A 15,963-nucleotide genomic window follows, 5' to 3' on the forward strand; every position below is an offset into this window, starting at 1 on the left:
GCACCCGGCCGCCCCCGTGCCGCTGAGGGTGTACTTTCTGTGCTGATTTGTGTCCCCCCCCCCCGGTGCCCTACAAACCCCCCCTGGTCTGCCTTCCGAAGTCACAGGTACTTACCTGCTGGCAGACTGGAACTGGGGCACCCCGTTCTCCATTGAAGCCTATGCGTTTTGGGCACCACTTTGAACTCTGCACCTGACCAGTCCTGAGCTGCTGGTGTGGTAACTTTGGGGTTGCCCTGAACCCCCAACGGTGGGCTACCTTGGACCCAACTTTGAACCCTGTAGGTGGTTTACTTACCTGCAAAACTAACAAAGACTTACCTCCCCCAGGAACTGTTGAAATTTGCACTGTCTAGTTTTAAAATAGCTTATTGCCATTTTGCCAAAACTGTACATGCTATTTTGCTGATTCAAAGTTCCTATGATACCTAAGTGAAGTACCTTTCATTTGAAGTATTGATTGTAAATCTTGAACCTGTGGTTCTTAAAATAAACTAAGAAAAGATATTTTTCTATACAAAAACCTATTGGCCTGGAATTGTCATTGAGTGTGTGTTCCTCATTTATTGCCTGTGTGTATGTACAACAAATGCTTAACACTACCCTCTAATAAGCCTACTGCTCGACCACACTACTACAAAATAGAGCATTAGAATTATCTCTTTTTGCCACTATCTTACCTCTAACGGGAACCCTTGGACTCTGTGCACGCTATTTCTTACTTTGAAATAGTACATACAGAGCCAACTTCCTACACTATTTGTCTGCGCTTTCGACATTTCTTTGTTTACCTGAACAGCCTTCTCTGTTTAAGACCCCTGTAGTGTTGAGGTTTATGAAGGGACTTACTAACAAGTATCCTCCCACTCTGTTCATTATGCCTCAGTGGGATCTTAATTTACTGCTTACTTATCTTATGTGTTCTCAATTTGACCTTTTGCATACTTTCCGTTGAGGTTACTTGCTTTTAAGAAGCTTTTCTGATGACTATAACACTCTGCTAGACAAATTAGTGAGTTGCAGGCTTTAAGTGTTAAGCCTCCGTTCACAACCTTTTATCCTCATAAGTTGGTGTTTAGAACCAGGACTGCTTCCCTGTCAAAGGTGATTACTCCCTTCCACTTGGGCTGGTCTTTCACTCTTCCTACTTTCTGTCCTCCACATCTATCTAAAGAGGAGGAAAGGCTGTGGTAGATATGTGTAAGGCAGCGACCGATCCTCCATTCACACTGTTGTGAAGCATTATTGTTTAAACTCCGAAGTGAGGAGGATGGCCACTTCGGTTGCTCGGTTTTACAAACATTTTTGGTATAGGCAGGCATGCATGCATCCACCTCTGAGCGTGGGACTGCTTAGGTACTCTTTTCAAAAGGTGAGGAATCTGTAGGTAGATGTATCTATCAGAATAACAAGTTACTTACCTTTGTTAACACTTTTCCTGATGGATGCAACATCTACCTGTGGATTCCTCACTGACCCACCCACATCCCTGTTGCTTGTCTGCATATACCAAAAAGAGTTTTGTAAGCATAATTTCAGTTTTTAGATGTAAATATTTAGTTTAAGGTTTTGTGTACTGTGATTACAATGTGGAGCTAGTTCCACTTGTTCGCCTCGAAGGCATGTAAAAAGAAATGGGTGGAAACTGGCATCAGCACACTGATGAGGGCTTCAGTGACATCACACAAGATTGCGTGGGGAGCCATAGGCATTGACATCTTTATCGACGGGGGAGAGCTGTCATGAAATGTTTCTGTAGAATGCTGGCATATTGGGCATATTCAAAAGGTGAGAAATTCGCAGGTAGCATCTTTATCCATCAGAAAAAGCCTTACAGAAGGTAAGTAACTTGTTCAGTAAAACAAAGTGGTGTTTGCCATTGTGTAGTTATAGTTAGATAGGAAGAGCCTTTTTTGTTTTGCTAATATCTTTGCCGCAGTTTCACAACTCTTACCAAACCTTCCCGAAAAAATGTCATCCACCAGAGTTCCTTCGTAGAAAGTTTGGCGTTGATCTCTCAAATAGGGACCAAGAATACGAGGGGTTCCCAATACATTGGTTTCCCCTGTTAATTCCCATAGGAAACATCCGTTGTAGCTACAGAAAAAACAGTTGAACAGAATTATACCACATTTGGCAAAAACTTTAAGCTGTATTTGGAAAGTGTGGTGTCTCAGCTTTGGTGTAAATCTGTCCAGCAGCTTTCGAGAAGTTAGTGTTTAAAGAGAGGCTTGTGCTGGAATGAAGTGGTTAAAAAGTTAAGGGGATCTGGACTGTTGGTATCCACATATACTCTTATTGGGGAGTTAAAACTGGACTAGTCATTCCTGATTTTGCCACAAAGTGAAAACTATGTGGAAGCCATTACAGGACTCAGCGACATGGTCTCTGCCTCCTGAAAATGTATTTAAAAAGTATGAAAGTCTAGGGTGAGCACACCATGACCTCGAGGGGAATGAGGGTGGGGTCGCATAAAGACCCCCCTTTTAATTGGCTGGCCACTACATGATCAGCATGTTGTGGCAACCATTACAGGGCTCGTGGAAATGGTGCTTATTAAAATGCATGTAGTGAAAGCCTGTGTTTGAGGGTCTCAAAAGGAGCACAAATTAAGGGTGTTAATAGCTTTTAATTTCATTTGTTTGTGGTAACATACTAATTTTAGGAATTATTGTGTTTTCTAAGGTGATTTTACTGTGCGACAAAGGCTGATATTCTGCTGGGATTAGTGGAATCATGTCTGAAATAAAACTGCATGATATTCCCATAGAGGTTATGGAAGATGCTTCAGAATCTAAAACTAGAAACTTTTTTTCTATATCTTCAAACTTTGCTCCGTATCCATGTGGGACTTGTTTGGTATTCTGAGTAAAGAAAGAACCTCTGACACCAGCAGCATTATGTCAGTTGATTTCCCAATGTTTTACTGTTGCTCACGGAGTGTTTTAATGAATATCTATAACGCTTATATTCTGGATTTATGACAAAGCAGACAATCAAAGCTGTAAAACGTAAAGCATTTTCTTTACAAATCAGGGGTTCTTTTGGCATGGAAATTATGGTCAGTGCTCTAGAATGCTAAATTAAGGAGACATGTTGAATGGGTTTTCAAATAGCTTCCTCATTCATTTCAGTGAAAACGTTGACATGCAGACAGATACATGTACTTTCAGCATGAACAGCAGCTTGCCAGCTAATTCTCTGGTGATCAGCTGCAGTGTTACCTCAAAGTTCTGAAGAGCAACTAGAGTGCTAATGTTTTGTATTCCAAATAAAGGTGAGGCACTTCTGAACCCTATTTTGTTGGGACACGACCTGCTGAATTCAAAGCGTTTCCTGAAGAATCAGCTGAAGTAAACGAACATCATGTCACGATCTGCCTTTCGCTTATTGCCCTTCCTGGTAGCCACGGTGCTGCTGACAGGAAACCACCTAGGCAGTCTGTGCCCTCCAGAAGGAGTCCCAGAGGAAAAACTCAAAAGGGAAAAAACTCTTTCTCAGGTACTCCCAGAAACAGGAAAAAGGTGACCGCCAGGACAACAGTACTTCAAAAGCTGGAACCACAAAAAGCTGCAGGAAAAACACTCCACAAGAATCGCAAGCAGGATTGAAAAACACTACCAACAGGAAGTGTTGCAATGCAAGGAGGAAAGGAATCTGGCTCCTTATATACCAATGGACAGTAAGGGACATGCAGGAAGAAAGAAAAAAGCCATCTAGGGTTGGGAACGCTCTATAGGAATAACTGGAGGAAGAATGTGGCACATCTGAACGCCATCTTAATGGAATCGTGGTGGCAAATTGAAAGCATTTTCTACTGAGGATACTTCAGTAAATAAGGAAATGAGGGAGTTACATAACAAATACGTCTGTCAAGATGCCCACCAGAGAAAAAAGTGCCCAAATGTAGCACACATATCACCCATATGTAGCCAAAGTATAGCCCAATGAGAGAAGTGTGTAAAACACTTAATTTTTAAGTTTTTGTAGTTTTCTGTAGCGCAGACTTGACCTGAAGCTATTGGTGTGCTTTACATGAACATCAGTTATATTACACAAGGACGCATTCGTTTTGCTATATAACAATAGCAAATGCTTTAAAAGTGCTTTGTTTCTATTTGAGAACTCAGAACGTATGTCCTCACTTTGGTTTTTTAGCACACTAACCATACTTTTTACGGGAATAAGACAATTTTATATTTTCTAAAGGAAATGCTTTAGGTATGACAGTTTTGATTACATCAAGGTGACATCAGGCATGCCACATGCTACACTTTTCTAATAAATAAAGAATGGTAGCAATCCTGTTGTCCATTAGAACACTGTGGGGAGGCAGATGTCACTAATATAATTGATAGCAGGGAGGAGGTTGCAAAGGCAACCTGTTGACCACGCTGGACAGGCCAAAGGGGCAGTGACAGCACAACGGACCATGGAGGGCAGGGGGAAGGGGGGGCAAGGGTAAAAAAACAAACATGTAGGACAGGCAGGAGAGGCTGTGGCAATAAAACAGACCATTGAGGGCAGAATGAAGAGGCAGTGGCAGTGCAACCATACATGCCAACGGATCCTATTTAGGCAGGAGCTCCCAATGTTTTTAAGCCCAAAAGGACTTCATTTCATCTGTCTCCTGCCTAAAATGACCTATTTTTCAAAGTAAGTCAATGGGAAAAATCAATTCCCCAGGTTTTGTTTTCAAAATCTCCCTCTTAACAAGTTCACAGTGTTGGCAAGTATGGAACATTGGATCATTGACGGCAGGAGGAATGGGGTGGCAACATGGATTTTGATAAGAGGGCAGGAGGGAGATGGGCAGGGGCACCAAACTGACCTTACCGGGCAGGTGTTGGAGGTTGCAGCAGCACAATACACCGCACAGGGCAAGCGGGACAGCAGTGCAGTATAATTGACCATGGAAAGCAATAGGGAGGGGACAGGGCCATGCACATGGGCAACAGAGGGGAAAGAGGCAAGGGCAGTAAGCTGACTATACCAGACAGACAGGAGGGACAGATGCAACATAACGGACCATGAAGGGCAGAATTCCTATAGTTACCTTAGGGCATGAGTTATAATTACTTGAAAGAATACTAACTATAGCTGCTGAATTTCTATGGTTTTCTATGCTTTGAGCAGTGTCAGGATTGGCCGCAGGGCAGGCTGGAAACCTGTGTCTGCAGCCTGCCTGCAGGAGAGCGGAAGCGCGATGGAGATGGAGACGGCTGCGACGATTCAGGTAAGATTTTTTTTTTATAGTAAATTCACCCCCCAACAAACCCCTCTGAGTCTGGCTGCTGCATTCTGAATTATTTGGAGTCTTGCTTGGAGCTTCTTTGTGATTCCAGTATAGAAAGCGTTGTCGTAGTCGAGTTTGCTGCTGACGAGTGCATGGGTGCCCGTCCTTCTTGCCTCTGTGGCGATCCACTTGAAGATCTTTTGGAAGATGCGAAGGGTGTGGAAACATGACATTGAGACGATGTTGACTTGGCGGGTCATGGACAGCGTAGAGTCAAGAATGATGTCCAGGTTGCATGCATGGTCAGTAGGCAGGGGGACGCTTCTGAGGGCAGCCGGCCACCAGGAGTAGTCCCAGGCGGAGAGAGTGGGACCGAGGACGAGGATCTCAGTCTTGTCCTAGTTGAGTCTCAGGCAGCTGTTTTTCATCCAGTCAGTGACTGCTCTCATTCCATTGTGGATGTTGTCCTTAGCTGTTGATGTTTTGTCAGTGAGGGAGAGAATAAGTTGTGTATCATCGGCGTAGGAGACTATGTTGAGGCTTTGCTGTCTGGCAATTTTGGGTTGCCCAACCCTCTTCAATAGCTACATGTAGATTTTGAAGAAGGTTAGGCTCAGGGGAGGAGCCTTAGGGTACTCCACAGCGGGTTCTGTAGGTTCCGAGATGAACGGCAGGAGTCTGACTCTCTGGGTCTTTCCGGTAAGGTATGCGTGGTTCTAGCATGCCAACTCCCCACCTCTGTGGTTCTAGCATGCCACCCCCCCCCCCCCCCACCTGCCTTAAAAACAACTACCCGACTTCCCACTGGCCCTAAAAACATATCTACAGGCTCGAAAGATCATTAAAATGTTATTAGACCTGCAGATCGAGTAGCTTGAGTAATCTACTCGACCGAAATGTAATGTACTTGACCTGGAAACAGGTCTCAAATTGTGTGGTCCTTGGCAAATATTGTATTTTACAGTCACCTTTTGCTTCATTCTAACATATGAGTGCACCTTCAAGTATGTTAGTTCAGCATTTCTGCTGTAAAAAAAAAAAAATCCTAATTTCTTTGATTAAATACACTAAATGTTTGCTCCATGTATAATAAATCTAGCCCACATATAGGGTACACGTGATCCATGCATGACTTGCCTCTTACTTTACTAATAGCTTTGCCAACAGGGCAGGAGTGTTTCTCAGTTTGTTTAAACACTCAATCCACCCCCGCCCTAAAAATACAAGAACTCCGACCCCCCCCACCACCCGCCCTAAAAACACTAGTACCCGAACCCTCTTCACCCGCCCTAAAACACTACCTCGACCCCTCCTACCTGCCGTAAAAACATAACTGTCCCAGCCCCTCCGCCTGCCCTAAAAACGCAAGTACATCGACCCCCCACCTCCTGTCTTAAAAACACAACTACCCCGAACCCCACAACACCTGCCCTAAAAACACTACTACCCCGACCCACTCGCCCTAAAAAAATAACTGCCCCGCCCACCCACCCTAAAAACACAAGTGCCCCGACACCCACACTCACCCTAAAAACACTACTACCCCGACCCCCACCCATCCTACAAACTACCCCGCCCATCCACCCTAAAACACAAGTGCCCCAACACCCCCACTCACCCTAAAAACACTACTACCCTGCCCCCACCTGTCCTAAAAACTACCCCACCCATCCTAAAAACATAACTACCCCTCCCCCCACCTGCCCTAAAAACATAAGTACCCTGACCTGCACCACAAGCCCTAAATCACTAATACCAAACCCTTACCACCCACCCTAAAAACACAACTACCCGGCCCTCCACCCGCCCTAAAAACACAAGTCCCCCAACCCTAAAAACACTACCACCGACCCCTTTCCACCCACCCTAAAATATATCTACCCTGACCCCCTACCACCTGCCCTAAAAAACATAACTACACCGACCCCCCACCACCTGCCCTAAAAACATAACTATCCTGATCCCCCCCACCCCTGCCCCTTTAAAAAAAAAAAAAAAACTCTACCTCTCCCACCCCTAAAAACTACCCCCAGCTCTGCCCCAGCCCCACTTACCTGACTGCGTCCTCTCCCGATGCACTCTCCCTTTTTCTCTGCCTTAACCACGCATGTGCATTGTTCAGCACATGCGTGGTTAAGGCAGAGAAAAAGGGAGTTGTTGTTACGGAAAGTGTGATGACACGTGCGTTGTTAAAAAAAAAAAAAAAAAAAAAAAAAAACAGCGTTGTTAAAGAATCATTGTTCTGGACGTTTCTCAAGCGCCACCATTGCATGCTAGTGCAAGTTTCTTTCTTTCCACATCTTCATATGCGAATCTGGAGCAGGCTCACACTCTTTTCTTCACATTTTCATCAATACCCAGTGTCTGAGGGATCATTCTCTCCTAAAACTACATGGCTTGTTGGGACTGTTGCAGGCAAATGTCTGTAACAGACTTGCACCAGGTATGTCTCTGATGTTTGTGACACAACTTCAAGTTACGTGAAGAGTGTGTCCCCATGAATCTGAAGGTGATCGAGGAGCATGAAGCAAAGCTTTATGCTGCAGAACAAAATCTTGCATGTCCCGCTCAGTCGAGGGTGCATACCCTCACCATCTTGCTTGACCTTGTCCTCGTAACTGTCTAAGTCTTCAGTGATGTCAAAGCGGAAGCACAATCAGGCTGAGTGGGATTCATCCCTGTCCTACCACTGTACCACAGAAGTGGTGGCGACCTTAGTGTGCCTTTCCGCCTCTCTCCTGGTCCCATACCAAGGAGCCAATTCCACATTTGACCCTGATGCACCCCATGTTGTCCGGGCCATTTGCAACATAGTAACACATTGAGGCCTTTAAGGAGGCCATGGTGCATATCTTCAGCACCCTTACAGGTCCCTCTGGTGCTAATACGGGTCCCGAGGATCTGCAGACATCTATAGTCAGCTTATCACCGGCAGATCTGTCCTCTGGGCTGTCTGTTCCTCCTGAACCCATCTTGGGTTCCAACCTGGCCTTAGTACAGATTTCTTCTCTGGCTCCAAAATCTATGCTGGTCTCTTCAACACTGTTTCCAGTTTCGGCACCAGAAGGGAATGCTGCATCAATAGTCATGTCTGACTGAGCGGAATTCCTCCCTGCCGTGACCAGTCATGTCCCGAATTTGCCTTGACACATCCAGTTCCCGTACAATCTGATTCAGACAGGGCAAGGCCTCTGCTGCAGATCTTCCAATTTCCTGAAGCTGTCCCACCATGTGCTCTAGCAACTGTTTGGTTCTGACTTTCACGAGAGCCAACCAGCCTTCGATGGAGCTGTCTTGTTTGTTTAATCTCCTGCCCAGCAAAGACTTGACACTGGCAGTATTAAAGTTTAATTGTTGACCTTTCTTCCTTTTTACGTTTGCCAAACCACCTGTCCTTGTTCAAATGACCTGTTCTGATAGGTTTATAAAAGGTATGTCATACTTGTTTCTCTCCAAACCCTTTGTGATGCCACAGTAGGATACCTGTTTGTCTTACTTTGCTGATGTGCTCTCTCTTCGAGGTAACGCACAGTTGCCCAATACATCATCTGACTCTGAAGGCTACAAGTCTTTCTTGTCATGATAACTTCACCTTGTCGCATGGGTTAGCTCCAAGGTCTCTTGGTGCAAATGTGTTATACAACATTTTTCCCAGGTAAACTGGTGTTCAGGACGAGGGCAGCTTTTATGCCAAAATGTGCTCCGCCTTTTCACTTTGGGTAATCCATCACCCTCTCAATTTTCTTTGCTTCGTGTCACCAGCTCGAAAAAAGAGAGACTCCGCTGGCTGGACTCCAAGGGAGCCTTGTGTTTTCACATCGATCACATTAATGACCATTGAATGGATGATCAGTTTTTTGTCTGGGTCTTTTGAGCAGAAAGGGACTTTGTCATAGTAGATAGTCCTCTGCATTTAAGGTCTGCTAAGCACTGGACACGAAGCAGCACCCAGGAGGAACGAAGACCCATTTTCCTGTCCTTGACATCTGTCAGGCCGCCAAATGGGCATTAGTGCACACGTTCATGAAGCACTACTGTCTTGCCAATCAGGTCCAATAGGAAGGGTATTTTGCCATTCAGTCCTACAGTACTTTTTGATATGGGCCTTTCCACAGACCCTCCACCTTTGGTATCTGCTCTGAAGTGAGGAATCTGTGATTGGCTCCACCTTTGGTATCTGCTCTGAAGTGAGGAATCTGTGATTGGAAATATCTCTCAGAAGAACAAGTTACTTAAGATTCTGTAATGCTCTTTCTGGTGGATACCCTACCTAACTGCAGATTCCTACCAGGCCTCCCACTTTCCCCTTCTGCTTCTGTGGAAGGGACTCTTCTCCAAATTAAAAAGCTCCCTGTTTAGGAATCTGCACACTGGTTTCACTGATTATTGTTTGACCTCACGTTCAAGAGCGCGAATAGTCAATGTAGGAAGTTTGCTCTGAATATACTATCTCAAAGTGAGAGATAGTGTGCACAAAGTCCAAGGGTTCCCCTTAGAGGTTGATAGTGGCAAAATGAGATAATACTAATTTTGTGGTAGTGTGGTCGAGCAGTAGGCTTATCTGAGGGTAGTGTTAAGCATTTGTTGTACACACACAGGCAATAAATGAGAACACACACTCAAAGACTTAACTCCAGGCCAATAGGTTTTTTTATATAGAAAAATATATTTCTTACTTTATTTTTAGAACCAATAGATTCAAATTTTAGGTAAGTACATAAGTTGTAAGGTACTTCACGCAGGCAAGTATAGAACTTAGGGCCAGATGTATTAAGCAGTTTTGCCCATTCTGTGTCTATGGGAAAATGTGTTCGTACATATGGCCCTTAGTGTGTACTGGTTAAAAGGGCAATAAGCTATTTTAAAAGTGGACACTGCAAAAATCAACAGTTCCTGGGGGAGGTAAGTAATAGTTAGTTTTTCAGGTAAGTAAATCATTTACAGTCATTCTCCTGGGTATAGGCAGCCCACTATTGGGGGTTCAAGGCAACCCAAAGGCCACAGCACCAGCAACACAGGGCCGGTCAGGTGCAGAGGTCAGCGGAGGGCCCAAAATACATAGGCACCTTTGGAGAACAGGGGTGCTTCGGTTCCAGTCTGCTAGCAGGTAAGTACCTGCGTCTGCGGGGAGCAGACCAGGGGGGTTTTGTAGAGCACTGGGGGGTGGGGGGGACACACAAGCATACAAAACACAACCTCAGTGTCACAGGGGTGGCCGGGTGCAGTGTGCAAACAAGGCATCTGGTTTTGTATTGAAATCAATGGAGGGACCTGGGGGTCACTCTGCTATGCAGGCAGGGCACAGGGGGCTTCTCTGGCCAGCCACTGACTGGGCTAGGATGAAGGCCGCCTGCTGGTCACTTCTGCACCGGTGGTTGGTTCCTCACTCGGTCCTGGGGGCTGCAGATGCAGTGCTTCTTCCAGGCGGCGGGTTCCTTTGTTACCGAGCAGTTGCGGTCAGGGGGAGCCTCTGGATCCTTTCTGCAGGTGTCGCTGTGGGGGTGCAGGGAGGTCGACTCAGGGTGTCCACTTCGTTGGAGTCGCCTAGAGGTCCTCTCTGCAGTGTTTTTCTCTGGACATGAGCCGGGGGCATCAGGTGCAGAGTGTGAAGACTCACGCTTCCGGAGTGAGAATGGAGTCTTCTTTAAAGTTGATTTCTTTGTTGCAGATTTGTACAGAGCCGCTGTCCTCTGGAGTTTCTTGCTCCTTCAGGTGCATGTCAGTCCTCTGAGTCCTCAGAGGTTTCTGGTCCCGCTGGATGTGTCGCTGTGCAGGTTCTTTGAGTCTGGAGACAGGCCGGTAGGGCTGGGGCCAAGTCAGTTGTTGTCTCCGTCGTCTCTGTGGGGCTTTCAGGTCAGCAGTCCTTCTTTCTTCAGGTTGCAGGAATCTTATTTCCTGAGTTCAGGGTCACCCCTAAATACTGAATTTAGGGGTGTGTTTAGGTCTGAGGGGCAGTAGCCAATGGCTACTATCCTGGATGGTGGCTACCTTCTCCCTTCCAGCACACACAAGCTGTGAGGCAGTGTGCATGTGCTGAGTGAGGGGTCCCCAGGGTGGCATAATACATGCTGCAGCCGTTAGAGACCTTCCCTGGCCACATGGCCCTTGGTACCAGGGGTACCAGTTACAAGAGATTTATCAGTGTGCCAGGGCTGTGCCAATTGTGGGAACAAAGGTACAGTTTAGGGAAAGAAAACTGGTGCTGGGGCCTGGTTAGCAGGATCCCAGCACACTCAATCATAACTAGCATCAACAAAAGGCAGAATGTTAGGGGATATCCATGCCAAAGGAGGCATTTCCCTACAGTCAAGAAAGAAAATTACATCAGCATGCAGAGGTGGCGCTTATGTGCAGCTCAGTTTGTCACTTGCAGGGAGGAACAAAGTCAACATGGAGTGGTACAACTCCACCAACCGGCACACAGGAGCAATGCTTTCCTAGTTCTTCTGGATCCAATTTGGTGTCTAGGATTTTTGTAGGTGAGAAATCTGTGGTTAGATTGAGAATCTACCAAAAGGGGAGTTTCTAAAGGCAAGCAACTTTATGGCACGTTATTTTCATAGTTTACCCTAATAAACTGTTTTGGTATCCACTTCCTTCTGTTAAGTGTTTTGCGATTGATTGCACGGCCTAACAGTCTTGATTACCTGTGTAATTTAACATTTAACATGCATTGATGTCGTTTGATTAAAAGAGTATTGCACTATTCATTTTTCATTGAATGTGTTTGCATCAATAAATGCTCATCCATTTAATACCTTACCTATTTTGTCACCTATTCCCCAGGTCTTGCTGCATTAAGATGTCGTAAACTTTTGCAGTCTAGTTTCCTTTACTTTCTCCTACTTTTACATGCTTAAGTTTCCACACTTCGTGTGGAATTCATTTTCCATTCTTGCTTTGTTTTTCAAAGCCATTTCTGAGAGGCTATTAATTATATTGCTATTAAGGTCCCGGGTGAACTTTTTGAGGGCAGTCAAATGTACTGAAAACATTTCATGATAAAAATAAAATACAGGGCATGGGAATTTGGGATAGCCTTCTACGCTGGTGCTTTGTTTGCAGTATCGATTGCATTTTGGAATACACCACAGAATAGCCTTTTAGTGATTGGTGTTTCAAACATCATAATTTATGGCAGTTAGCTATTTAGCTCCTTTTTACATGGAGCAGTCATTGGGATGGGTTAGCATGAATAGTCAAAGGAGCCTACCTGCAGTTACTTCCATGATACGCTGGCACCAGGGGCTGTTGTATGTTGTGCAGGTGGCAATGCGACCCTAACAAAGGAAGTGGAATTTGCAGCATCATTGTTTCTGCTTGGTGGCAGAATGGCATCTGATGACCCTTCTGGGGCTCGGCGCCACTGAGGTGAGATTCCTTTTACTGCTTGTTGTTTGACAGAATTGGTGCACACAGGCATAATTTATGGGGAGGCTTCCACACTCGGCAATATACAGGCCAAACGCAGAAATAATTGAACAGAAAATAAAACACAGGTGATAGAGAGGTTTGCAGTCCGGCCATTGCTGGTCATTGGTTGGCTTTACTGTCGCTCTAATTTGCCTGCTTCATTCTTATTCAGTTGCTTTCCTTGTCTACCTGTGTTAGTCCCTCCCCTGGGGCATATTCTCTTTTCTGTATGCTTTCACTGCTCACGTTTAGGGAACTACTTTTTTTTGTATTTTTGCATAAGCACTCCACATGAGTGCATGTGTTTTCCAGCTATCTTCCTCATGTGCTTCTTTCCCTCCCTCAGTGTTGCCCTTCTTACCTGTCTGCTTTTCTGTCCACTCCCCAACACACACACTGCTGCCACATTTATTTTTGCTTATGCAATTGATGACTTCATGTGCTTCCTAACTCTCACTTCCTTGTGCGCTTATGTCCACCCTTCTGCTCCGTGTTGCTTTTTTGTCCGTGTGCTCCTATCCCACTCGCGGCTTTCTCAGGTCTGTGTGCTTGTCTTCCTCCACCCTGCGCTCGGTGCTGTTCTCTCTCCCGTGTACTTCTGCGGTGTTCTCTCTCTATTTTACTTCTCCCTCACCGCCCTCCATGTGCTACTTTTCTCCTTTCTATCAGTACAGCTCCTCCGTTACCCCTACCCCTGCAGCATGTAGAGGCGTTTGTATTTTTTAATTGGCTTTTTTGCACTATTTTTTCTTTTAATTACCTATGCAAGTGACGGCTGTCATCTTGGATTGGTAAATAAAAATGAAACTGAAGGCGCCCGTATCTATCTAATGGCGTTCAAGTTTGGAGACATGCGGGCGTCAGTGGCATTTTGACAGAGTCGCAACACCGCACGTGTCCAAAAGCAGTGGCAAAGCCAATAGGTCACAGAGGCGAGACGCATTGACTTTGCTACTACTCGTTGTAGGAATCATTATTCATCTGTTTTCACGAACTTTCTGGGTACGTTTCCTCTCATTGTTTCTAAGCAGTCCAACATCAAGGTGCTACTCCCGAAGCCGGGGGGAGGTGGCCCTACAGCTCCAGCTTTTACAAAGGAGATATTCTGAGCACCTGGCAGGTGCTGGCTGGCGACCATGGTTGTGGATGGTTCTTTAATGCCGCCTTTATCAGCTGGTGTTTTTTTTTTTTTTGGGGGGGTTAAGTGAAGGTGGGGGCAAATATGTGCTCTCACCGATTGAATGTTTCCAGAGCTGTTTTTCAGAGATGCAATGTGTTTTACCACAGCGCATATCCATAATACCCTGCAGATCGCTTCCTCCTATATATATATATATATATATATATATATATATATATATTATTAATATTAATTATAAACCACAACTTGTGTTAACTGGTGCACAGGAAGAACGCGAATTCTGCTTGCTCGGGAACCTAAAGAGTGAGTAAAGGGGGAATAACGTGGCATGCGTCTCTATTTTTCTGTGTTCTGAGAACACAATCTGACAGAATGCAAGTGTTGCAGAGGATACACCAAGGGTGAGTGAGGTGTTCACTAGAAGCTGGGGTTGTCTCAATAGGCCCATTCTCTAGTTACTATTCATAACCCACAGAGTGCCCAAGCTGATCCGCGTGAGGCATGAGTGGCTGGCGTTCGGGTACTTGTTTTTCCTTAACAGTAGTCAGAATAGAAGTTAGAAGTACCGTTACACACTGAGCCGAAAGATGCTACAAAAACTGCATGGCAACACACAATCCTTTACTGTTTCAACCGTAAACGTACAACTGCTTTATTCATTGACCTTGTAGCGCACACAGCACGATTCTTCTCCAGCTCTGTTATTCCGAATATTAATAACTACCTGTGCAAAATATGTATTAATAAGTAATTATACAGTACCGTGTACGAGTATAGCAGCATTTAACCATGTATCTGCATTTTGAATATGTATTTTTTTTTTTACTCTGGGTGCTAATGTGATTTACGTTAAATAACTTGGTGATCATCCAACTTTTCTACAACTGCATTTGATGTACACGCTATTAACTAAAAGCTTTACTTTGCTACGATAGGCAGATATAGACATGCACAAATGCTGTGTTCATGCATTAGCACAGTCAAGTCAGACTTCTTTGCAAATGCTTGTTTATGAATGAAGTCACTATCTCCCGGACTGTGGTGCCTTAACACTTGTACAGATTTGATGTGCTCCGATCCGTGGTATTTTTCTACATCAAAAGCCCTCTGCGAGTGGAGGAGGCAGGACTCCAGGAACTTATTCCAACCACGTGGTGGCCACACCGCTTCAACAAAGAGGTACAAGCTATAGATCCTGTGCTGCCTTGTGTGAGGGTATCATTCCGCTTCCCTTGTCCTAAAACCGCTAGCGTGCTAATTTAAACTCATAAAAGTTCAAAGCTTATAAAACCCTGACAGCGTGTGCTTTTTCTTGTAGCGTGCAATTTGTGAGCATCAACCTGGAGGAGAGTGCCATAGCAGCACCGAAATAAAGCTCTCAAAATATGGAGGGATGGCGGGGGTTGATTATTTATGGAATGGGTTTGACTGTGAACATTGACAGAGCCTTCTAGATTGTTGGTTATGATATGGCTTTGACTATGAACATTGACACAGCCTTCGAGATTGAGACCATCTTTTCTGTCGTAGTAATGCTTGAATATTTTTTTACTGTTTGTTCTGCCACTTGCGATAGCAACGTGTAACCACCTAAACATATTTCTATACTAAAATACTTAACATAAACATACAGCTGGGAATTCTATCACTGTGACAGTTACGTTTAATGTTCTTACATATTCTGGTTGGTTCAGTGCATAAGACACAGAGGCCTCCTGCTTATTGGAATACCAGCGTACCTGCTTCTAAATTAAAACATTTTATAAGGCCTGTCGTTTTTCAATTTATGACAACTAGGGCAGTTTAGGCCAGGGAGCGCATGGTTCAAACTTACAATTTTTATGGTGGAGTTTAGTGAGATGTTAAAGCACCCACTTTTAGTTCTTTTGTATTTGTTGATTTAGGTGTTCACGCTGATTGGCTCCCTCGGGCACTCAGGAACAGAAAGATTCATTAGTGTTGATGTCTTAAACAGTCACTTCGAATCCTGTCTCAAATCAAAATCTCTGGCGGGCACAGTTGCCCACACTGCTTGGTGCCTCAGTTCGGGCCAAGTGTACAAAGAATTTGCACAGTTAAAAACACTCTGATTCGGAGCTTGTCACAGCAAAAATATATATTTTTTTAAACTTAAACTTTAGTTTAAGTTTTATACTCAAGCAGTACAGTAGAG

The 15,963-nt window shown here is 44.7% G+C and overlaps 1 protein-coding gene across 2 annotated transcripts in view; it reads left to right on the forward strand.

Moving 5' to 3' along the window:
• The window catches only part of RNF123 (ring finger protein 123), a 1,441,353-nt gene that overhangs the window by 393,505 nt on the left and 1,031,885 nt on the right, over positions 1 to 15,963 (forward strand). For both annotated transcript variants that reach the window (XM_069206868.1, XM_069206867.1), the window contains exon 16: positions 14,852 to 14,969. In XM_069206868.1, the coding sequence (XP_069062969.1) occupies positions 14,852 to 14,969 (118 nt within the window). The remainder of the gene's footprint in view (positions 1 to 14,851; positions 14,970 to 15,963) is intronic.

This window comes from Pleurodeles waltl, chromosome 9 (assembly GCF_031143425.1).
Source record: "Pleurodeles waltl isolate 20211129_DDA chromosome 9, aPleWal1.hap1.20221129, whole genome shotgun sequence".
NCBI classification, from domain to species: Eukaryota; Metazoa; Chordata; class Amphibia; order Caudata; family Salamandridae; genus Pleurodeles; species Pleurodeles waltl.